This window comes from Coptis chinensis, chromosome 3 (assembly GCF_015680905.1).
Source record: "Coptis chinensis isolate HL-2020 chromosome 3, ASM1568090v1, whole genome shotgun sequence".
Classification (NCBI taxonomy): Eukaryota; Viridiplantae; Streptophyta; class Magnoliopsida; order Ranunculales; family Ranunculaceae; genus Coptis; species Coptis chinensis.
Window position 1 is genome coordinate 40,271,181 of NC_141458.1, and position 24,020 is coordinate 40,295,200.

Sequence of the window (24,020 nt, forward strand, 5' to 3'; positions counted from 1 at the left end):
ATTGAATGTTCATACCCAATCAATGTTCATACCCAAATGACTATTGGGTATGAACATTCAATGTTCATACTAAATACACCGGGTCATTTCGTCTGGATTGGGCCGTTAATTATTTCTTGTCAGGAGTATACTTGACATTTTATCTATCCGGTCCTTGTGAGTTACCGTGAAAAAAATGTGTCCTTAGAGTTACCTTTTTTTTCGGCAGTTTTGTCCCTGAAAGTCATTCCCTCATGTTTTATTGGTAATCTCTCTTGATATTCATAGTTTAATGATATTCATAGTTTAATATCATGTTCGTTTTAGTACCACGAACCAGAGGAAGATCTCAGCTTCTAAATATCGTGGATAGAGATGATAGCGAATATTGTCGTATGAGCGTATAAGCAATTTTTGTTCTATAGGGCCTTCTTAAGTTTTCCTACAAGCCAAAAAATGATCTCGTTTTGTATGCTAATAATGGGTTTTTATTTTTCATGGTAACTTGATGTTTCTTCAGATTAAAGAGGAATCTTAGTAAAAAAATTCACAGCCATACAGGAAGGGACTTCTAACGAGTAGATTTTAAAGCCCACTTGGCTAAATTGTAGACCTCCTCATTACCTCTTTAACTCAATGGCTACTCCAGGTAAAATAAAGTCCAACAGGTATAATTAACAAAAGTGGATAAAGAAGAACTAGATATGATAAGTCTCATTGCTCCGACATAAATAGGGATCCAGATGATTTGGCGCCATTTCTTGTGTTTGTCCCGTCCACGTGGCCCGACACTATATTGGATTGTGTTATTTGAATTTTGAAGTCACCGACTCAACTTCTGTCTCTTTCTTTTATTCTTCTCTCTAAACCACACCACAACGTATGATTTTGATTTCAAAATTAAAACTTCAAATCCGACATCAGTGTAACATCTTGCAACTTGTTCTAATTGAGGACAAAAGAGTTATTCCACTTTCTTTCTTTTTTGGCTTGGAAAGTGGTGGTCTCTTATCCAGGAAGATAAACAATTACGGAGACAGTACGGGTATAATAATAATAATATCAGTTTTTATTACTATTATATAATAATAAAAGATAGAAGATAAACAATTTGAGCAAACTTGTTATTTTCAAATGTCAACCAGCTTAGGTGAGACCGATTCTCGTTGCACCCCCATTTCCGTAATATGTTCTCGTTGGAATATCAATAGTTTACCTCATTTTCAGCTCTGAAGTGGATCATGGATGAGGACCGCAGTGGACTTGATGAAGAAGATTTGGATGCCTTGTAAAGATTATTAAGTGATAGAAAGAAACTCTGAAAGCTGTGAATATGTTGAAAGAAGGCAGAACAAAGTCAATTGAAGTGTCAATAGGTGAGCTAGAAAGCGAGAAAATACAACGCTATACACACGAGCATCTTACAAAGTTTACAACAAACTTCACAATTCATTTAGGTTCGGGTGCGTATGGAGATGTTTTTAGAGGCCAATTACCTAACGGTGAGGAAATAGCCGTTAAGGTACTGAAGAATATCACGACAGATGTGTTAGAATACACATTCATTGCTGAATTGAGTACAATGAGCAGTACATCTCACCGAAACTTAGTTAGACTTTACGGGTATTGCTTTGAGGAAGAAATGAAAGCACTTGTGTTTGAATACTTGATGAATGGATCTTTTGATAAGGTTTTGTACGAGAACCATCTTAATTTACAGTGGGAGAAGTTGTATGATATTGCAACTGAGACAGCCAAAGCGCTCTCTTATCTGCACGAGAGCTGCCGGAAGGTGATTATTCACTATGATGTAAAGGCTAGTAATGTGCTACTCGACGCAAATCATACTCCTAAGCTTGCAGATTTTGGATTGGCTAAGGTTTCGAAAAGGGATGTAAGTCATATATCCGTAATTCATTTCAGAGGGACCCGTGGATTTGCTGCCCCAGAAATGTGGATGCAAATGCCAGTAACTTACAAAAGTGATGTTTACAGTTTTGGCATGTTATTGTTTGAAGTTTTGGGTAGAAGGAAAATTTGTGAGGGCCAAGATTGGTTTCCTGGACAAGTTTGGGACATGTTTGAGAAAGAACAAATAGACAATCTTATAGATGGTTGCGGCATTGAGGAGGAGAATAAAGAGAAAGCAAAGACATTATCTACGGTTGCATTATGGTGTACTCAGCACAGCCCTGATAAAAGACCAACCATGAGTCTTGTGGTGCAAGTTCTTGAGGGGAACTTTCAGCTTCGTCCGCCTCCTAATCCGCTATATCCGTATTGTGTCTCTTCAATGGCTTCAAGTGTATGCTACTGGATAGATGGTTCCACAAGTATTAGTGGACCGCCAGTTTCTTCTGTAGGCTTTCATTCCTCTGATAAACGGTATGATTTCTTTCTGAAAATAAGTTTTGGATGCTCTAAGTTTGTTATGGTGTGGATTGAGCTTGAGAGTTTAATGTTTCTGAAATAATTCCAATTTATTTCTAGTGTATTGTAATAGCAAATTAAGCACACAATGGAAAACACTTGCTAAGGAAGTTTTGGATTCATAAAATGTGGGATTCCATTGATCAGATGTCTCCTTTTTTTTTTTTTTTTATTTTGTCCGTCAGGTCTTACAGAGATTTGCCGATAATGGAAATGCTTGCATATTTTATGCTTTGTTTTTTTCTCACCCACTTACTGTTTCATCAATAACGTGGAATTTGGGTTTTTAAAATGTTTTCTTCTGGTTTTCACAAGTTTGCACGTGTTTAGAAAGATAAGCCATGCTTTGAGTTTGATCTGCATTATGAATGCCTTGGTTCTAGCTGCACGTTTGGTATGATCTTAAAAGGTTAGGGTACCCGTTGTATGGTATTTTAGTATCTACTTTGGTTCATATCATATTTTATTCACTTATTTTAATTTATATTTTTCATATATCTGATATTTGCAGTGAGTTCTAGCTTTCACAAACATAACTCACTTTCAAAATTGTAAGTTTATAGTTTTTACTTGGCTGACTAGGGAAACAGGAATACATGTCGTTGCTAACTTTTGTGGTGTAGTTGGGAATGGGTAGAAGCGTCTTGGTGTACAAATTGGCAGGCAGTGTTATAGTCTATCTATTCTATGCAATTGATGGAGTGACTGCTTACGTAAAAAGTAATTTGGTTGCGTTTTACATTTGAAGAAGGTTATGAAAAAAAACAGAGCGTTAAGGACTGCTTTTGTGTTAAAAATTGTGAGAGAGTTTGAGAAGGTTCGGGTTTGTTTAGGACTTTGGAAGCGCTTTGTATACAATGGCATTAAACAAGAATTCAAGAACTGTGGACTATTTCAAGATGGGAAGCAATGGTATGAAATTACCATTTAGATCATCAATGTGAATTTGTCACGACCACCTATAAAGTGGGTTGACTTTTGGCATGAGCGACAAACAAGTGTTGGATCCAAGAACAGAGTTCTTTGGTTAGGCATTAGGAATACCGAAATATCGCAGTTAGAGGGGTAAATTTATAAGCCTCTTTTCACTTCATTAGGATCTATGTTGTCCAAGGCGCCCAAACGTGCCAGTCAATTTTAGTGAAAATCGTTATGACTTGCTCTCAAAGGCTTTGCGAAAATGTTAGCAAAAATTGTTGGGAAGCCTAGTGCCTCTCCGTGGCCTTGACAACATAGATAAGGATATAAATGTGTGGTAACGTTGACAACAATTTGGGGGTAGCACTTATCTTAGCTCCATGCTAAGGATGCCTCCCTAACTTGGAATGGAAGTGTATTGATTGGAAATAGTGAGAAATGTAATGGGTAGCTTTGAATTTGTCTTAAGATCCGTTTCGATTTGATTTGGTTACATGTTTATGGACCTTATAGGTTAGATGTAGCAGAGCAGAGTGGGGAAGTTCTTTCAGGATCTATGTCTGGTGCAATCCTGTCAAGGTATGCATGTATGTATGTTAGATCAGTATTTTGGGAACCTTTTGGCATTGAGAAAGTTGTTCTTGTTAGTTGTATTGTTTTTTTGTCCCTGACTCTTTCTATTTGGCTTTTCTAACCTTATAGGGAAAGCATTGGTCACTCTGTAGCCAGTCTAAATGCTCCAACAGACTTGAATGAGGCTCTGGATATTATTTCATTTGGTTCTCCTAAGCAGGTTCTTTATTTTTCTTGATATATGCATGATATAATAAATTTGTGGTTTTTCAGATTTGTTAGAGTTCTAAGAGGATATCCCCTCACCCTGACCCGGCTATTGTCCTTTTTAATATAACATATTTTTGTCTTTTAGAAATGGTACACCATGATCCTAGAGGCTGAAAAATTACAACCGCCAAAGAAAACAGAGGACGGGAAACTTTACACACCTGCTGCGGCGGAGCTATTCAGAATCCTTGGGGCACAAGTGCAAATTGCCCGGGACAGTGGGACAGATGTCATGCTGTATCACATCGCTTTGGCTATTATTCAGGTAAGTGTGGTCTTATATTTTTAGGTTGTTGTTGTGCAAAGGGACATTTTCTGGTCTGTACTCTCAATGTTTCACATGACAGAAGACAGTCTTCTATGCTGGGATGAGGGATTTGTGATATTTCATGAAACTAAAGATATAATTCAAGTTGCCTAAAAAAAAAAAAAAAAAAAAAAGAGATAGATATCTCTTCAGCAGGAAGCTTATTGTTAACAGATGAATAGTTTTATCTGACAATCTTTAACTTTAGAAGTAGAAACTTCAATAATAATAGAAACATAATTCATTGTAAGGAAGGCATTTGACACCTGAAATCATGGTTGGCTAACAAAGTCTTAAGCACACTAATTAGGGAACGGAGTCTTAAGTACATAGTGTTAGTGTTAGAAGGAGCAAGTATGTGACTGTGCGCCTTCAATTCATTTGTACTGAAATTAGAATTGTTACATTTTTTGCGTATATTAGTCCCACTCAAGTATTTAAAAGAAGCAAGTCTTAGGTTGTTTCTTCATTTGTTTATTGGTTCTAATAAATAACCTTCGTCTTTTCACTATTTTGCTATCTTTACGGTTAAAAAATGATCCTGGAATCTTACCATATTGATGTTCGGCCTGTATTGAGTGTCGTTTGTTGATTTTTGACAGCTTGTATTTGTTGCAGGTAATGAATAATTTTCAAGCAGCTGAAAGACGCAGACTAACAGAACCAGCCCTATTTTTGGAGCCTTTATGCGCCTTGGTTAGGGAATCCTTGAATTTTTAGTGCTTTAAAACGTTTTAATGCCCATACATATAGTTTGTTCATCTATAATTGCAATGCGTATTTCAACAGATCAACAACAATCTCCACTGCTATGATCTCGCAATGGAGCTCAGCAACAGCACTATGGAAGCTCTTCCGCAGAACTACTCTAAGCAGGTTTTGCTATATTCCTTTCCCACCCTTCACCCCAAGATATTCTCACTTTAATATTTTATTGACTTTTCTTTGTCATGTTTTAGTTACAGTTGAATATTCTTGGTTTATACTCAATTTTTTGTAAGTTATGAGGCGTTCTGTTTGGGTGACCATTTATTTTCAATTAAGAATATTGTTCTGTAGGAAGTTAAACAAGGATGTCTTGTTTTGCTTTGGTCTACAACTGTTTCGTCCAGATTTTATCCCTTCATTTTTTTAAAACTGGGCAAGTCAAAGAACTCTTTTATTTTGAGGAAATATGATAATTTATCTAAAACATTCTTGCCTTTGTTGAAGTGTACCGTTCCAACTCTCCTTCACTTTTTTAGTCACACATGATCATGAAGACTAGAGAATCCACCAAGTATAAAAAGCCTTGTTAAGAATCGGCATCTACTGATTTATATGCGTATATAGTGTGAGTAGTAATATAGGCTCCAACCAACGCCTGTAATGATCAAACATAATAGCCATGCCCATAGTCTTGTTCACATCGAGCAGTATTTGTCGTTGATGGCCTCACAAAGGTCTAATTAACAATTGTGGTGCTCTTTGCAAGGATATGTCCCTTGGGCTGCAACGGGTCTATGGCATCTAGGTCTTGAGTAGTCTACTTCTGGCAAGCTACTCTTTTGAATTGATGTAATTTGAAAAAAGAAAAGAAAGATATCAATGGTCATTATGGTCTCTGGACGTGATTGTGAGACTTGGGTATCTGAGAACATGTAGTGGCAGTAAATGGAGGATCATGGGTGATCAATTGTGGGTGTGATTTACCTTTAAAATTGAGAATGGTTTGCAGGAAGATGTATGTAGAGATGATTTATTTTTATTAAATGAAAGGGATCTGATTACCTCCACTATTTTTTAGCTGGATTTAGTTGCGTTAAGCTTATAAAGTTACTGTACTCACATTTGGGTTGTGTGGCCTTGCACACCTCCCATAACAGTGAGTATTCTGACACTGTCATGTTGCTCCTTTTTTATTACTTCCTCGGCATTTTTTTTAAGTACTTATAGCCCATACGCCTAATTGTTTGTTTTGTTTTTTTTTTTTTTTTTTTTTTCCAGGTTAATCTTGAGGACACTTGCAAAGGTTTTCTAGAGGTGGAAAAGGTCTGTAATTATTTGTTATTGTTTTTTATCTTTGGCTAATGTAATTAAATAAAGGTTGTCATATAGGCACCACTTATTTTACCAAGGGCTTCCCAGTTCCCACACCCAAAACAAAACCAAGCAGACGCCAAAACTAAATAGACACCACTTAAGATTTGTAAGTTTTTAAAAAAAATTGGTTAATTTTGATTAGTTTTCTTTTATCTCCCATTGAATTGAACTAATGACCCTTTTCAAATGTTTGTAAATTTCATAATTGTAATGGGTATCTTCAAATGCTATATAAATTTCGTAAAACACTTTAGCTTTGATTTCAAATATTGATAAAATTAGGAAAAGGTTCTTGTTTCGATTCGTAAATAACTAAATATTGAGACTTGTTTGCTTTTGTGTTGGGGTACCTCAAAATTTTGTCTTCACTTGGTGAACAATTTCATAAAAGCTTCTTACTTTGATTTTGAATATTATTAAAAACTACTTAAAAAATTATTGTTTTGATTTCAAATATTAATAAATCCTATAAAAGATTGTTGTTTTTATTCATAATTATAAGACCCATTTGTTTTTGCATTTGGAGGGCAACCGTCAAATAAACATTTTGATGACCCTTAATTATTCATTTGCCATGGTGCCTATATGACGACCCTTATATAAATATTTTGACGTTTTTAACTTAAGTATTACTTTAACTTCCGTACTCCTATGGAATTTTTTACCCCCTCTCATCCAATTAATAATGCCATAGTGTCACAATGAAATGTTAAAAGTGGGTCTACAAAATGAATAAAGAGTTGATTTTTGGTGGATATGATCTCGTCACCCCATGGAGATCATGTTTGGAAAAATTACTTTATATGAAAACCTTATCAAAGAGTTGGGAAATTGTGAACTCCTTGAAACATGCATTACATAAAAAAAAAAATAAAACAAAATAATAATAATTAATAACAATAAAAAAAAAAAAAAAAAAAATTGGTTACAAACGTCTAAATGAACTGATTTTACTGAGAATGATCTCCACTATGAGGATATCATTTCCACCAATATATCTAATAAATAATCTTTGGGTAGGCCCACTTATGGAATTATGTAGGGAGGGGGGGTCGTTGAGTTTTAGGGTGCTCAAGCTCAACTTGTGTGGCTCTTGAGTCGAGCTTAAACTCAATGCAAGTTTTATTTTCATCCTCAAGCTTGGCTCGCCGAGTATTCGAGTAGCTCATCAAGGGGGGAGCTGGTCGTCGAGTTTTAGGGTGCTCAAGCTCGACTTGTGTGGCTCTTGAGTCGAGCTCAAACTCAATGCGAGCTTTATTTCATGCTCAAGCTTGGCTCGCCAAATATTTGAGTAGCTCATGGGGGGAATTGTTCTAAACTATAAGTTCAAATTGGATCACAAGTTCCCAAGTTTGATTGGACTTGTTTTTGTTGTGTAGAAGCTCAAATTAAACACAAACTAGAGATATTTTAGCATAAATAGAGGTAGAATTCAGACAATGTAATATATGAGCTTCTTCAGTTCGAGTTCGTGTTTTAAAACGTGCTCGGACTGACTGTACTGTTAAACGAGGGAGTTCGAGCCGAGCGTTAGTTGATCGCAAGCTACTCAGCCTGATGGCCAGCCTGGAGGGGGGGAGTCCTCAAGTACTTGCGATCCTCAATGTCGTTTATCACGTGCTTAGTTAAATGGACAACAATACCCTGTAGCCAGATCTTTTTTTAATTTCTCCTTTCTAAAAATCATGGAGTAGAGATACCTACCATCTCTGTGCGTCTTCCAGGTGGGATTCATTACTTTCTCAATGGCTTCCCTGAGCCATTCACTCAGCCATGCTAAAAATCGCAATTTCCTCAACCCCTATCAATGATTTGTAGGAGTTCCTGGTCAATATGTTTCGTATTTTCCATCTCCTCTGATTAGGTAACATGATATGTCCAGAAACATACATCATCCAACAACACATTGATGTATGGTTTCATTTGGTTTGATGCTTAATGTATCTGTTGAGTCCTTATTTTGTAGACAGACAATTTGGTATTGCATTGTATCCTTTTAGGGATATTTTTCTTGTTAAAGTAGCTTAGTTTGCATTCACATGGATATCATAGAGCATTAAAATTTTCTCATATTATCTTATACACTTTCCTGTTTCAAGTGCTCATATTGTAATGGCAGGAAGCTATGCATCAAACTGTTTGTTTTATCTTTGAAGACCAGGGAGTGCAAGAGTTATTGGCTAAGCTTTACCAGAAAGGTACATTATTCAGCTTCCGCCATCATCTATTGTTTTTGTCAGTAATTTTATATTAAATAAAGAAGAAACTAAAATCAATACAACCATAAGATCGGGGGTTAACATGCATCTGCATCGTAACTAAGACATCCCACTTAGGTCGGAATGGAAAAGGTTTGAAGCTGGACACTTAAATACATGAGAAAACGTGCTCCGCAAGCAACACTAAGAGGTAACAAATAGAATATATTAAGAAATATTGGGGAGGAATGAGTGAGCTGGCTTTATGCTCCCCCGCAAATGGCGGTCATGGATGGACGAGATTGGACAGAAGCCACAGCCATAGTCAGTCATCTTATCAACATAAGAACCAAACTGTACTCCATGACTCCTCAAAGTTATATGGTTGGAAGCCAAGTAGGTGGCGCTAAGATTGATGCAGTAGAAAGTTAAAGCAGAACAAATTGATTGATGGAATTCTTGAAGAAGATAATCCAATCGTGCATTGTTCTCACTAGCAAAAGGTGGAACATGTAACCCTGTCCGATTATTTAGTAATGCAATAAGTGACCATGGTTGGAATGCCAGCCCCATCATCAGCGGAGAAACCACGACACAATGAAAGTGATGGCTTGGCATGGAGAACTCTTCAGATACCTGAGATCACAAACGTTATCCTCCCAGTGTGGCTTGCGAGGTGCATGCATGAACCTGCTAATCACACTTATAGTCTCATAGTCTCATATATTCATATCATCTTTCCGACCATTTGGCTGTACCGATCAACATCATCAAATACTTCTCACAGTTCAGCATCAAGCTCCACAGTAGAGTCCATAGGAGTATGAACTAGACTTGAACCAAGCAATAGTTTCTGAAAGCAAATCTAGTACATATTCCCTCTGTGATATGTAAATGTCTTTCGTGGATTGAGTAACTTCAATCCCAAGGAAATATATCAGAGATGCTAAATCTTTGGTATGAACACACTAAGATGCATATACCCAGTGGACGATTACACCAACACATAAAATTATCCCGAAGTTAATAAGATGAAGACCTCATTTCAATCCAGAGAAGCGCAAAGGCAAATAACAGTCATAGTTAGTTGTAACCTTTGGCAATTTTGAGGCCTCTTCTCATGTCTCGTCTTTTGGATCCCTCACTGTTACCAAGACCACTCATGTTTAAACTGTCTCTAGGTTTCCTCCATTCAAACACCATAGAAGGGATTGATGTAAGGACACATTGGAGTACGATGTCATAAGCTAGATCCGCATTTACTTTAGTGTGCTATATTCCCTTTTATTTGTTCATTGACTTTTTTTTTTCGTATAAAAAAGTCTTGGCTTCTCAATCATCATCAGACTTTGGACATTGAGAAACAAAGAATTGGGGGATTTTTATTTTCTATTTTTTTACTTTTTTTTTTGTTTATTGTACTATATCCTCTCTTTCTACAATTTCAGATTGGTTAGAGGGGTTGGTTACAGAGTATCTAGCTGCAACTTTTGGTGACTATTTTTCAGATGTGAAGATGTAAGTTTTTTTTAGTTGTATATATTTGTAACAGTGGACTTGGTATGTGACCTTGATTCTTTTGTTTTTCTTTATTTGTCACCATGAACCCATTTCTTCTAGATATCATCAGTCACATTTAGTGTTATGTCTAACATCTTTTATTTCTGGTGATTAGTGTATCACATTAGTAAAAAGTAAAAACTGTACTGTTGTTAATGGAGTAGAAAGTTTGGAGAGAAAAGAGAGAAAAAGAGGATACTGCCTTAGTTGGTTTCGGCCTTGAATCACTCTAATACTCTATATTTATATATAAGAAAATATCCGACTTTTACGTAACAGAAACTTCCTAAAAAATTCCCCTTGGGAGATGCCCCCTTAGAACTCTAAACAACATTAATACATTATCCTCTGGAATTAATTTTATGTACTAGATGTTTTGCAAATACATTTCAGTAGAATACTACGTAGGAACCTCAATATTCCTAATTTCAATTGCATTGTTGTTGCTTCAAGTTCTGAGAAGTGAACCCCCCTCTCTTTCTCTCCTTTTGTTACCATAAGTTTGTGTATTTGCTGTAGCCTACATGTGTTTTAGAGGCTTCAGAGTGTTAGTTCGGGTGATCTCATATGGGACGCCAATGCTTGTCCCCTTTACCCTTATAATCAATATATGTCCTAGTTTTTTCTCAAATCTCCTATATCATGACTGGTTCTGAGATTTAGAATTACTTCTCCACCTTTGGTCTGGAAAAAAAAGAGTTTGACCATTTGACTTCAACCTATTGACCATGACATTGAGCAGGAGTGAGAGGTGAAGTTCGCAGAAACGTTCCCAGTGTTCGGAGCACCTATACATGTTAGCTGTCAACTAGAGTTCATTATTTTATTTTCTTCCGCTCATATTCACATTTGCTTCAAGTATTGCCAAAATATTACATTTTTTATGACCTCAGAATTATAATGTCTACACCTTTTCCTCTTGAACTCTACATGTCTACACCTTTTTCTCTTTTCTTTGACTTACACCTTGATCTAATTTTTTCAGGCTATGAACATGAACCTATATTTTATTTATGAAGACAGCTAGAAACTTATTGATAGAAGTATTGTAGAGTGGATTCCAAAAAATTTGGAGTGGCATTTCGTAATTTTGAATTGGATATTTGGAAAGGGTTCACCCCAAATCCTCTGGAGCCAAAAGTCATTGTTGGACCTGTGCTCCTAATAGGTTATCTTGCTACTAGGCATCCGCATGACAGCATGTTTTTTGTTTATTTTGATTGGCAAGCCTGTTTTAAATGAGATCAGTAACTCTTTGATGCTGGCGGGGTTCGACTCCCAGACCTTTGGTATCATCACCCAAAGGTTTTACCGACTTTGCTAGTCGGCACCTGCCACATGACAGCATGTTATTGTGCTCTTTCCTTTAAATTTATACACTACACCAATTAAGTACCATACATTATTGTACTATAATGCGCAACTCCAAAGACTGATTTCCAAGATGCTTGAATATTAAAAATTTGGAAATTCACCTTTGGACATCAAGTGATACATCATTGCTTTTTGGAACGGAGATATTGCATGCTCTGCAAGTTCCAAATCTTGGAAGAAAAGCATTTCAGTATGTCAGCAATGTGCCTATATTTCTTCAAGTGATACATCATTGCTATTTGGAACAGAGATATTGCATGCTCTGCAAGTTCCAAATCTTGGAAGAAAAGCACTTCAGTATGTCAGCAATGTGCCTATATTTCTTCAGAATAGGGGTATAACAATATTGTCACTCTCTTGAGACTGTTTGGATATTTTACATTTTCAAATGAATAAGATTTAAAAGAATTTCAAACCCTTACTTCAGGTGTAATATTCAAATGTCAAAACTGTTCCTCTAAAGAGAAAAAAGGGAAATCTGGGGATATTACTTTCCAACATCCTGTTAAACATAATGAACACATGAGAACCCCTTCTTCTAATGTCGTTGAACTGTTGGAGTTGTTATTTTTCATTTTCATTAACTTGACTGCATAACTCATGCTCCTATAATGTGATAGGCTGTGTGTTTTACTTATAGTTATTAAATGTCTGGATTGCGGGGTACATTGTTAGAGCTGAATTATATACTCACTGCTTTAACTGTTTGCCTCAAGGTACATTGAAGAAAGATCATTTACAAGGTTTGTAGAGGCTTGCCTGGAGGTAACAGTGGTTCTTTATGTTGATCATTTCCTTACTCAGGTATGAACTAGAGAAGATACCTTTCTGTCTTACATGTGGAATCTCTGTGCCATCTTCCTTTCTTTATGTTGTTTTTGTGTGTAGAGGTACTACATAAAGTATGAAACAATTGAACGGATGAGGCTAGACGAAGGGGTTCTCATGGACTTTTTTAAGGAGTATATTAATGTTTCTGTAAGTAATACTCCAATACTTCTAATAATATTTTCTCATCTTGAAGCATGTCGCAATCCCCTCATTCTAATCCCCGTACTCTCCTAGGGCACAGTTATGGGTTTTGTTAATGCCTAACGGTATGGATTGCAACTTTTCAGAACATTTATGGCATGCTTTTCTCTACGTCTTATGCAACATTTGCTCTCCTTTTTATGAATCTTGTGCAGAAAGTGGAAAACAGGGTGCAAATTTTGAGTGATTTAAGAAAGCTTGCATCTGCTGAGAGCCACAATGAATTTACACTCATCTATACAAATATTCTTGAACACAAGCGTGACTGCCCTGTGAGTAACATTGTCAGATTGTCAACTTGATTTGCCTTTCTTTATCTAATATCAATACGCTATGCAGTATGCACTAGTATCTCAAAGTTATAGTACCATGGTTTGAACCAAAATGCAACAAATACAGGGTTGGCCAATGATATTAATTCAGTAATTTGGATACTGCATGCATGTTATAAGTATATGATGCTGTCCGATTAGGCCCAAAATCCACTTTTACCTTGACTGGTTGGTCATGTAACAGTCTCTGCTTTATACCTTGTAGCCTGAGGTCGTTGAGAAGCTTGTGGGACTGCGAGAGAGCATACCAAGAAATGATGCTAAGGAGGTAAGCATTATTAGCCGTGAGTTGAGTAGATTGAAGTGCCACAGTAAAAACTTAAAAGAGAATGCCGTATTGTTGAAACACGAAGCAGCCATCAAAATTCTCTACCACATATTACATTGTGTTGCTTGCCTTGGACCATATTTTCTTTTTTCTTTTTCTCACTTTGACTGTTGAATCCAATCAGACTTAAATTCACTGTGAGTGCAGTGCGAAAACCCAAAATATAAAAGTGTTTTGACCATAAAAGTAAAAAATCATTAATTCTATATCCTGTCACACAAGGCTTAGGTAATTTTTATAATAGGAACTTGAGTGACTTCTTTTTGAAGTTGTGCTGAATATTTTGATCACTCTTGTGAACAGGTTGTACAAGAGTGCAAGGAAATTTATGGGAACTCCCTTGTAGATGGTAACCCTCCAAAGGCTGGTTTTGTCTTCCCGAAGGTCAAATGTCTCTCACATTTAGAAGGCTCCCTATGGAGGAAGCTAACATAGTTTTAGTGCAGCGGAACAATCTGCTTGCTCTCCTTTCTCATCACTATCATGAAGGGAACAAGTTTGTATAGTTTGGTTATGTTTTTCCTTTTCATTTTTTTTTTCTTATTTTAAGTATATCGCATTGTAATTGGATAGATTTGATGTTCATTTGTATATTGTTGTCTACTTGTCAGTATATATCTGTACTATCTTATAAGGAATGAATCCTAATTTGCAATTGTAAACACGACTTCCAACCCAAAATCGCCCTCGTAGGCTTTAATATCATTTACATTGTCGTCTTTCAGAACTTTTATATCCAAACATTTTTGAACTATGGAAGCAAACACCAAGTACCCTCTTTCCATAGAAAATATACGGAAGAGATATGTAGGAGGAACACGTGAACATGCAGGCCCTCACCCACTAGTGTTTTATTGGTAATCTCTCTTGATACGTGCGTAGTTTAAGATCATGTTCGTTTTAGTACCACGAACTAGAGGAAGATCTCAGCTTCTGAACATTGTGGATAGAGATGATAGCGAATATTGTCGTGCGAGCGTATAAGCGACTTGTGTTCAATAGCGTTTCTTAAGTTTCTACAAGAAAAAAAATGATATTGTGTGCTCACGGGTTTTTATTTTTCCTGGTAACTTAATGATTCTTCATGTTAAAATCTTGGCAAAAAATTCAGCCCATTTGGCTAAATTGTAGGCCTCCTCATTGCCTCTTTAACTACTCCCGCTTAACAGAATGCTACTGCAAGTCTGCAAGTAAAATCGTTTTCGTAATCCAAACAAATTTCAACTGATATAGATATTGTAGGTTCAGCTTTGTTGCTACTTCAGCTCCATTAACATCATCCTCGTCCAATTTAATATGCCTTCGGTGGGACCGAAGCGTGTGCTATATTCTGCCCATATTCTATGTAACTATGTAAGCGACTTCAGCATGGATGCAATGGCCATGGAATGGGCCAATGGTGTCGGTAGTCGATAGGTGAATGGATTAGTTTGGACTTCGGATTATGTAAATGAAATTTTTGTTCCCATGTCTTTGCCGATTTTAGTAAGCCAAGTACATCAAGCCAAGTAGGCAATTATTATTGGATACACTTGGATAGCTTGATAATGGTACTTATAGCGATGCATGAGAACTCTCGAGACCATATAGATTGTTGGGTGATTTTACTACGTACTTCCATACACCTCACTGGCAATATTTGCTTGTTCTCTGTTTTGTCCATCACCTAAATTAACTGAAAAAGTCTCAGATCAAATAAAAAAGAAAAAAAATGTATTAATCGCACATTGTTTCTTGTTCTGTACAGCAATCGTTTTGTATGAGTACAACTGAATATGCTCACCATACTCAAGAATTCCAGATTCAACCTCGCATACCAAACAGCTACATCATCACCAATAAGGCATTACTAAAAATGGAGTCTTGGTCACTAGGAAGTTTGAACCATAATAGGGTTCCAAATGTATTCATCCGTTTGTCCATTTTTTTTTGTTCCACTGAGATCATGTTCATTTTTCACTTCTTCGATAGCTGAAGCATATAGATAGCTTTAAAGCGAAAGTTTGTTAGGCAACCTTGAAGCTACGTTTTGGATGTCAAGCTGGTTCCACTCTAAAATCACTATCAGTTTTATCAGCAAAAACACGGGCATTTTAGATTTGGAAATTGGCAGTGGGTTTCATAGGCAACGATTGGAAAACTTACCAGTACCAATAATCCAATCATAACATACAAATATGCTGTTCATTAGCCCTTACTGAGTTGTTGAAAGTCTGGCTTCTCCGAGATTTTTAGCAATGGAGAATTTTATGATTTCATCTATTCCATTTGTTACATTAATGAGGCCCCAATCCCATAGACCACAGGAACAGAGTGGCCGTTGGGGTGTTGGCCACACACACCACTGGACATAAATGGCAAAAAAGTCTTTTGACTATTTCTAATGCATGCGTTTTATGTACAAAATATAATATGACCATCTGAAATTATTTCTCTACATTTTCATTAAATTGTCATTCTTCAGAATTCAAAGTTTCAGACTAGTTAGTAAGTTTCAGAATTCAAAGTTTCTTCATAAATTCATACCCCAGCAAACTTCTAACAATTATGATTAGTCCTTACAAATCTGATCCACCCCAGTATCTCCGAACAGCACCCAAAAAATAAATTTAATATCTCAAATCAAACCAAATCCATATCAGTCAATTTTCTTTCAAAAAATTAATAAAATGACATCCTCAGTTCTTCCATCCAATTTTTTACACACCCACGTTTCATATAGTAATCAATTTAACCCCAAAATAATAAAGCCATCTTATAAAAGCCAAGTCAGCGGACTTGCAGTAGGTTTTTTCCCCTAAGTTGTCACCTTTTTTTAGGAAGTAAACGTTTTCCATAAATATTTTAAAATTACCGATAATCAACTATCTCCTTGTATTGATTCAAAGACTCTTGTCTCTGCAACCTCATTTCTTCATTAAATTTGTTTATAAACGCTTCAACTCTCCGATTCAATTCATCTTGGCTCAGTGACGGTTCTTTTTTGAGCTTGTTGCCCGATCCGGGTGATGGCATGATATTTGTACGATCCTTAAATGTCTGAGACTTCTTAACCTTCTTCACTGGGGTTAGTTCCTGTGCTCCTCCAGCTGTATTACTATGGTGGTGACGACCGTGAGTCTCCCACGTGTCCGATTTCTTAAGATGCCTTGCTAGTGGTATTGAACGACCGTCTGTTATCGCCTTCCACGTGCTTTCCAGCGTGTCCTGTTTTTTCGGCTTTGTTACTCCCAACACTCTTCCACCTGATTCCCACCAAAAAAATACACATACAATGACTATTATACCCCAACCTAGAGAACAACTAACGAGGGTAATTTCGACATTATAAGCACTAACTCTGATCTTAATCAGCTGGATTTTTGTTCTATTCCAGTGTGCTTCAGGGAAAAACGAAACTGTGAAATTTGGCAGTATATATATATTTCAATGTTTCAATCTTGCGTGTTTCTGGGAAAACGACAAAAAAGCGGCAGGAAATTTGACAGATGAAAATAATTGCCCATTTCACTCTAGTGAATTTTTCAGCGCACATTAGCAGTAAGTTAACACACCTAAAAACTACAGAAAATATGAAAAGAGAAAGTGAAAATTACCTTCAGGGCTAGATTTAACAGGTTTCCGGTGACCGAAACGAACAGAAACAAGCGGTTTCTCAGTCGAAAGTGGCAAAATTTCGTTTGGAATTTCAGTGGAATCTCGTCGACTAACGGTCCAATTTGATCTTGAAATTACAAATCCAACTTCATCTTCAATTGGCACAACTTTCTTCTCTACTTCTTCCACTTGAACCTTTCTTTCCTCTTCAAAATCTGACTCATTAGAAACAAGCAGGGGACTCTTTAAATCTAAATGTGTATCCATTATTGGAAGTGGGATGGGCTTGAAAGGAGTTGTAATAATAGGCTCTGATTCTTGAATATGGATATCATCATCATCATTATCAACCTTATGTTGAAATCTTGAAGAAGCAGCGATAGTTATGATGATTCCATTAATAACGACGTAAAGATAAGGTGGGGTTAGCCATGCAAGAATAGAACTCCATAGAATAGGTAGTTCAGATACCATGAAGTTTAATATTACTGGTATTGAAAGCTTTAGAAATACACCAACAGAAAAAATGATAGTTGATGTGAGTAAAATTTTCAAAGAGAGGAACCAGTTGCTTGTGGTTCTAGATGTGATTGCCATTTTTTGCAGCGAGTAGGGGAGAGGGGGTTTGGGTGTTGTGGAGAGAGAAATGGGGATGGGATGGGGAGTTGGGCTGAGTTTATATAGAGAGTTGAGTCTGGAGTTTGTGATGGAATGTGGAGCGTTGGATTTGGAAAATGAGTTGTTCGAGGTGCCATGTGTGGGAAGGTGTGTTGTTTCACTTGTTTGTGGCCATTAATAAGTTAACCACCGTTTGAAGTGAAGTATATCCGTAGTGGACCACTAGAAGGGTGACAGTTAGTTGACACGATATGGGGTGGCAAAGACCCAAATGCCAACATGAGGAAGTATATTACGACCAAAGCTAGGCTTCCTAAAAGGTTAGAACTAAAATAAGGTAAAAGTAATCTTTCTAGAGAATCTAAACAATAAGGATTTCACGCAGAAGAAGCATACTAGGGACTAGGGAGGAGGTGGGCATGTCAGTATGTCGCAACAATTTTAAAATTTTAAAATTAGAGTGCAATTTCTCAACGGTCATATAATAGACCGTTAGCAGCGGAGGTTTGTTTGGGATCCTTAAGCGACAGACATTTGGGTGCGGGGACCTCACACGTGTTAAACAGCTTAGTGGGTACACTTAGTCTTATTCTTAAAACCGACCACGCTTTGAAAAAGGCAGAAAGAAAGAAAACGATCTGTGAATGTTGGTCTACTACGTCTGTGAACCATCAGAAAAGATTGACGCCTAGAAAGCTTTGTGATCAAGAGTCAAGACATTGGACTTGTGGGCCACTGGATCATCTGCACAAATTTGTTACTTCCTTGATCCATCCACATTGGTCAAGAAGTCTATTATGGGGCAAATGATAAGGAGAGATCATTCTTTCTAAATTTAGTGTGCACTTCATATCGCTCGTTGGATGACATGATCATACGGTTTGGTGTGGTTTGTCAGTTGTAGGCCATGCAACAACCTCGATCTCGAGAAGAAATTTCTCCATCCAACAGCTATTTGCCTTGATCTCTCCAAAATTTAGAAAGAATGATCTCTCCTTATCGGATTTTGAGAGTGATTATTTGATTTGTTGCATATAAATGGCGCAAAAGTTAAATATAGAGTAACTATCAAGGACAAATCCAACGAAAAAATCATTCTCAAAATCATTTTTTTTAATCACTCACAAAAACGGGGTAGATGAAAGATTAAGTATACTCTTGATGCGAAATTAAAAATAGTTCGGAGACGTGAAATAATAAATAGCTCGACCCAACAAAAGCGACCCAATGTATATAGTATGAGCAATCAGTGTTTATACTTCAACATAATATATTATCAGTAAAAACACTTATTAGAGTATGAACAATCACTGTTCGTACCTATTTGAAGTTCATACCCGAAATTTGGTATGAATAGTGATTTGTCTTTACAGGTTATTTTCACTCGAAAATTGGTTTTCCAACTCTTTTATTTATAAAGCAGCGAAGGGTGTGTGATTTATTGTATATAGAACACGGAAGGGTAAATGTGGTATTTATGGAAAAGAAAAAAGACCGGACTAACTTATTTTGTCATTGAGGATTATTTTAATTAAAACACCGAGTCTGTAGGTTATTAAAACATAGATTTGATTTTGTGAGTGATTTCTAAAAAACCTTGTCCCCTAAAGTGATTTTGGCCCGAAAGTTTTCTTGAAAGTTAAAATTGAGATGCCACTTGATATGCCTCACATAATTTTTTGCCATTTCTTTTGGTAAGTTAACATAAAGATGATACCCTATATTTTACGGAACTCCACAACCACATTCACAACTTAAAATAATGAAGCAAAACAACATGTGAAATTATATGAATGTCCTTATTTTTGCCAAAGAGGCCTAATTCCATTGATTTATCGGAAGCGTGGTTGAACATCAGGTTGGTTATGGCATCAAGTCACGATGAGTTGGTAACAAAAAAATAAAGTCAAAACTACTTGCTACATAATATATGGGGCGCCATATTGAGACCCCATTTTATGGAATTGGCACCCTTTTGACAAAAGGGTAGAATAATAATGGTTATTTTTTATATGTCCTTTTACACCTACATGCCCGATAGTTCCACAGCATCGCGTTGCCGCGAGATCGCACATTCCACAATATCAAGTTGCCGCAAGATCGCACAATCCACAGCATCAGGTTGTTGTGAGTTCCCATATCCCACGGTAGGGAGTTGGTGCGAAGGATTTTTTTTTTTTTTATTTCAAAATTTTGAACACACACAGCATACGTATACCTCATTTTATTCTTTAGAGCTTTTTTATACACTTCAGGATACAACACCAAAACCATGGAAAAAAAAATGTACAATCGAGGTATATTTTTGCTATCTCGCGGTAAATTTTTTCATACGCTATAAGAAAAATTTGTGATCAAATTAATAAAAAAGAGTTTTGATAATTAACACAAGCAAATATTTTATTTTGGTGAACACAACCATATTGCGGCAACTGATTTTTTTTTATGGTGGCTATCAACAAAATTTTAAAACAAAAAAGGACCTATGACAACAACCTTCCTGTGGATTTGCCTTCTTGCGGCAACTCCTTGTTGTGGGCATTACCTTTTTGCAGCAACTTCTTGCCTTAGGTGATTTTTTTTTTTTTTTTTTATTTATTTTCAAATTTGAATTGTTATGTGCGTTTGTCGTCAAAGTTTACAAGATTGAGTGATGAACGAGATTTTAGATATCACGAGTTGAGCGCCAGAGTTTTCTTTTTCTTTTCTTTTTGTTTTTTTGTTTTTTTGTTTTTTTTTTTTTTTTTTTTTATATTTTTATGTGTAAAGAACTAGATTTAATAAGAATTAGAATAAGTGGGTGCTTGTTTGATAAAAAAAAATTGAAAAGTGTACAATAATTTATATGATTAATGGAGGAGTGCCATTACCTTGGAATTGGTCAAAGTGGTGCCGATTCCATTAATTGGGGTGTCAAAGTGGTGCCAATTCCAATTCCATTAGACTTATAAATTGGTTGCTTCGGACCAAATTCAGAAATCCCTTTACAAATAACGTAACTGGAAATAGGGATCTTTAGCCAACTTTAAGTAGTAGTAGTAGGCTAGTAGTAGCAATAGTATTATATAGTACATTAATGCATGATCTTTAGCGCAATTTATGAAACATCTTGATTATCAGGCTTAATCCACAAGACATGCTTAGTTGATTACTTAAAGGTACATGTTCATCTCTACTACTTATAAGAGGCTTGAGTGAGTTAGCCAATTGAGTTATAACTCTGTTATAACTAGTGCTCATTTCTTGACACATGTTACATTGAGCCATCTAAGCCGGTCAAACAAAAAAATCAGTTCTAAAAGCTTTTTTTTTTATCTATTTTTTTTCTGGGACAAAACAGTTTGTTCAGTTCTGTCTCTGCGATTTCTATTTTTTCACGGTTTGCTTTTTGTTGGGCCCTACCACAAAAAAGTCAATAAACAAAAAAAAAAAAAAAAAGTTAAACAAATTTAATTCACGTGCAAAGCACGTGCTAATTGCTAGTATAAATTAGGATAATTTGGGACACACCCATAAAAACACTCTCGTACCCCAACTTTAAAATAAATAAATAAAATGATTTTAGACATATTTAGTTTCCTAAATTACTCCTTCTTTTTATTATACTTACCCAAGATATTTATTGAATAAATTTACCCTTCTAATCTTTTCTAATTCAAAGCATTGTGATTGAGCAGGACATTGAACAAAGAATCCCGAACAACTTACGACCATTGATGACAAATATAGCTAATTCCTCTGCCTACACTTTGAAATTATGAGGACCAGAGAGAAGCAGGGTGACTAGTATGTCCGTCTCTCCTCTTGTCACGAGCAGCAATACCAGTTCTGAGTTTAGTGTAATTAGCACTACCCCATTTTCGGATGATAGTGAACCTGTTGATGATCTTGCCAGTGAGAGAAGAGGTTGACCCTCACATTCAAGCCAGGAACGCAAATGATTAATGTGTCTTAGATCATAAAGATTGGAACTACTTTAGTGTATTTAATGGAGGAAGTCATCCTTAACTATTTCCCCATAAGCATTACTGCTAAAGATCAGAACAAAAAGAGCTGATAGGACTAATGGAAGACGTACTTTTTAATCTCCATGTTTATTTAACATTAAAGCTATAAGTTATCTTCTTCTTGACCTTTGTACTTTTGGCGGAACCAATTGAATTTAAGTCAAACTTTCTTTTTGCTCATATTATTTGATTTGTAAACTCAATCAGTTTGTGAGTAATTCCAATATTTACCATTATCCCTGTTATATGCAGCTTAAATCAAACGTGTTTTTTTGTGTTTTTTTATTTTATTTTTTTTTTTAATCTTTCTGCCTCTACTAGAAATACCCCAAATTAATTTGGAAGATATTATTAGATTTAGGCAGTTATTGGAGTATGACAAAAACTTATGTTAGTTATGGGGTACGGGAGTGTTTTGTTGGGTATATCCAAGATCACCCATAAATTAAGGTGTCAAAAGATATTGAAATAAATGATTTTGTGACGGTGGTCACAATTTTGTTGGTTGAGGAAGTTGTGAGAGGCGAAGACAGGAATATATTTTGGGAATATGAAAAGAGCCTAAATTGACTCCAAATTTTGCTAATAAAAAATCGTAAAATATATATGAACTAAGAGTGGGTTAAGATTTTTGGACGGTGATTTATCTTTGAAGGCCATGTTAACGCACGCTACTGATTACTAGAAATTAAGGGCCGCGGTATTGGCACCCTTATAAATGGGACTAGCACCCCTTTGACCAATTCAACGGTACTAGCACCCATTCATTAAATACACAAAAAACACTAACGGCAAACACTTGCCGCAGGATCGCATAATCTACGACATCGAGTTGCCGCGAGATCCCATATCCCACGGAAGGTGGCTACCGTGGGTCTTTTTTTAAAATTTATTTTTTAATAGCCACCATAAAAAAAAGTTAGTTGCCGCGAGATGATTTTGTTTACTAAAATGGAGTCTTTGCTTGCGTTAATTATCAAAACTCTTTTTCATTAATTTGATCACAAAAATTTCTTATAGCATATGAAAATATTTGCCGCGAGATAGCAAAATTATGGCTCGATTGTATATTTTTGTTGTCATGGTTTTGGTGTTGTTCTTGGAGTGTATAAAGAAACTTTAAAAAAGAAAATGATGTATCCATATGTCGTGTGTGTTCAATATGCAAAATTTGAAGTGAAAAAAAAAACAAAAAACACAAAAAAAATATGCCGCAACAACTGCTTGCCGTGGGATATGCGATCTCGCGGCAACCCGATGTCGTGGATTGTGCGTTCTCGGACAGTTGCCTGTTGTAGGATATGAGATCTCGCAACAACTGCCTGCCGTAGAACTATGGGCATGTGGGGTGTAAAAAGACATATAAGAAATAACCATTATTGTTTTACTTTTTGTCAAAGGGGTGCTAGTCCTATTTATTGGGGTGCCAATACCATGCCCTGAAATTAAATCCAACTGACTTACATTTGCTTGATTTTGTCCAATTTTGCTTCAGTGTAGGGCCCAAACAAAAAGTAAAATGTTAGAAAATCATCCCCTCAAAATTGAAAAACGTAACAGTACAAATTTTTGTCCCACAAATCAAAATTCCGACTTAGATAGCTATTAGACATGTTAATAAAACAACACTTGTTATAATCGAGTTACAGCTCAAACGACTCACTCGCCCACGCTCTTTATAAGTAGTAGAGATGAACTTTCAGTTGCTTATTTAGAAAAGTATTTGGTATTTGCCTTCACTTTACAGCCTACACAGTGCAAACTTACATAAACTTAACTTCAACTTGATGTGAAAATCAATCTGCTTAAAAGACAACTAATAGTGTTTGTAGAGCACGTGACTTACTGACATGTGCTGGTGTAGGTATAGTACTGACTACCGAGTGAGGCCTTACCCAGGCTTTCTGCATTTTAATGTTTGTATCGATTTTTTGTTATTTACGGTCATTTGTACAGTCAATCTCATTATTAGAAACTATAAACGACATTGCTAATTAAAACGTAATTAAGAGCATCATGAACGCGCTAAAAAAATTGGCGATACATCAGCATTTTAGCTCGGTCAAAATTGATATTTTCGGTTCTATTTTACCAACACATTTTTTAGCTCGGTCATTTGTACCAACACATTTTTTCGATATTTTCGGTTCTATTTTAGACGGCAAAATTTGTCCTGTGCATTTCAATTTTTTTTATTAAAAAAAAAAAAACATTCAAATCGGAATAGTTGTCCCGTCTGTCCCTAATTTTTTTATTAAAAAAAAATCAAAATATTGAAACGGCAAAACTTGACCCGTTCAAAAAATAATGATGAAATTTTTTATTACCGCCATTTTAATTTTTTATTAAAAAAAAATTCCAAAACTTCTGGATGACAAAACTTGACCCGTCCACCATCTGGTCGGTTAAAGTTGT

The 24,020-nt window shown here is 36.1% G+C and overlaps 2 protein-coding genes across 4 annotated transcripts; one reads left to right on the plus strand and one right to left on the minus strand.

The window, feature by feature from the left end:
- The first annotated feature begins 1,003 nt into the window (after positions 1-1,003).
- Positions 1,004-14,064, plus strand: LOC147509601 (LEAF RUST 10 DISEASE-RESISTANCE LOCUS RECEPTOR-LIKE PROTEIN KINASE-like 2.4). Of its 3 annotated transcripts, XR_015218527.1 has the most exons (15): positions 1,166-2,364; positions 3,841-3,906; positions 4,030-4,120; positions 4,256-4,435; positions 5,096-5,173; positions 5,267-5,353; positions 6,464-6,508; positions 8,679-8,757; positions 10,206-10,275; positions 12,408-12,495; positions 12,580-12,669; positions 12,757-12,788; positions 12,879-12,995; positions 13,261-13,323; positions 13,687-14,064. XR_015218527.1 is itself a non-coding variant. In XM_086601889.1 (14 exons), the coding sequence occupies exons 1-14, from the start codon at positions 1,313-1,315 to the stop codon at positions 13,816-13,818; spliced, it is 2,238 nt and encodes a 745-aa protein (XP_086458015.1). In that variant the 5' UTR covers positions 1,004-1,312; the 3' UTR covers positions 13,819-14,064. The 3 variants fall into 3 exon arrangements, 2 of the variants coding, with proteins under 2 accessions (XP_086458015.1, XP_086458016.1); XM_086601889.1 differs by lacking the exon at positions 12,757-12,788 and having other exon boundaries at positions 1,004-2,364; XM_086601890.1 differs by lacking the exons at positions 12,580-12,669; positions 13,261-13,323; positions 13,687-14,064 and having other exon boundaries at positions 12,716-12,788; positions 12,879-12,942.
- Positions 14,065-15,875: 1,811 nt separating this feature from the next.
- On the minus strand, positions 15,876-17,620 carry LOC147509602 (uncharacterized). The gene is made up of 2 exons (XM_086601891.1): positions 16,980-17,620; positions 15,876-16,628 (listed from the first exon to the last, which is right to left on the minus strand). The coding sequence occupies exons 1-2, from the start codon at positions 17,575-17,577 to the stop codon at positions 16,234-16,236; spliced, it is 993 nt and encodes a 330-aa protein (XP_086458017.1). The 5' UTR covers positions 17,578-17,620; the 3' UTR covers positions 15,876-16,233.
- Between the last annotated feature and the right edge of the window lie 6,400 nt (positions 17,621-24,020).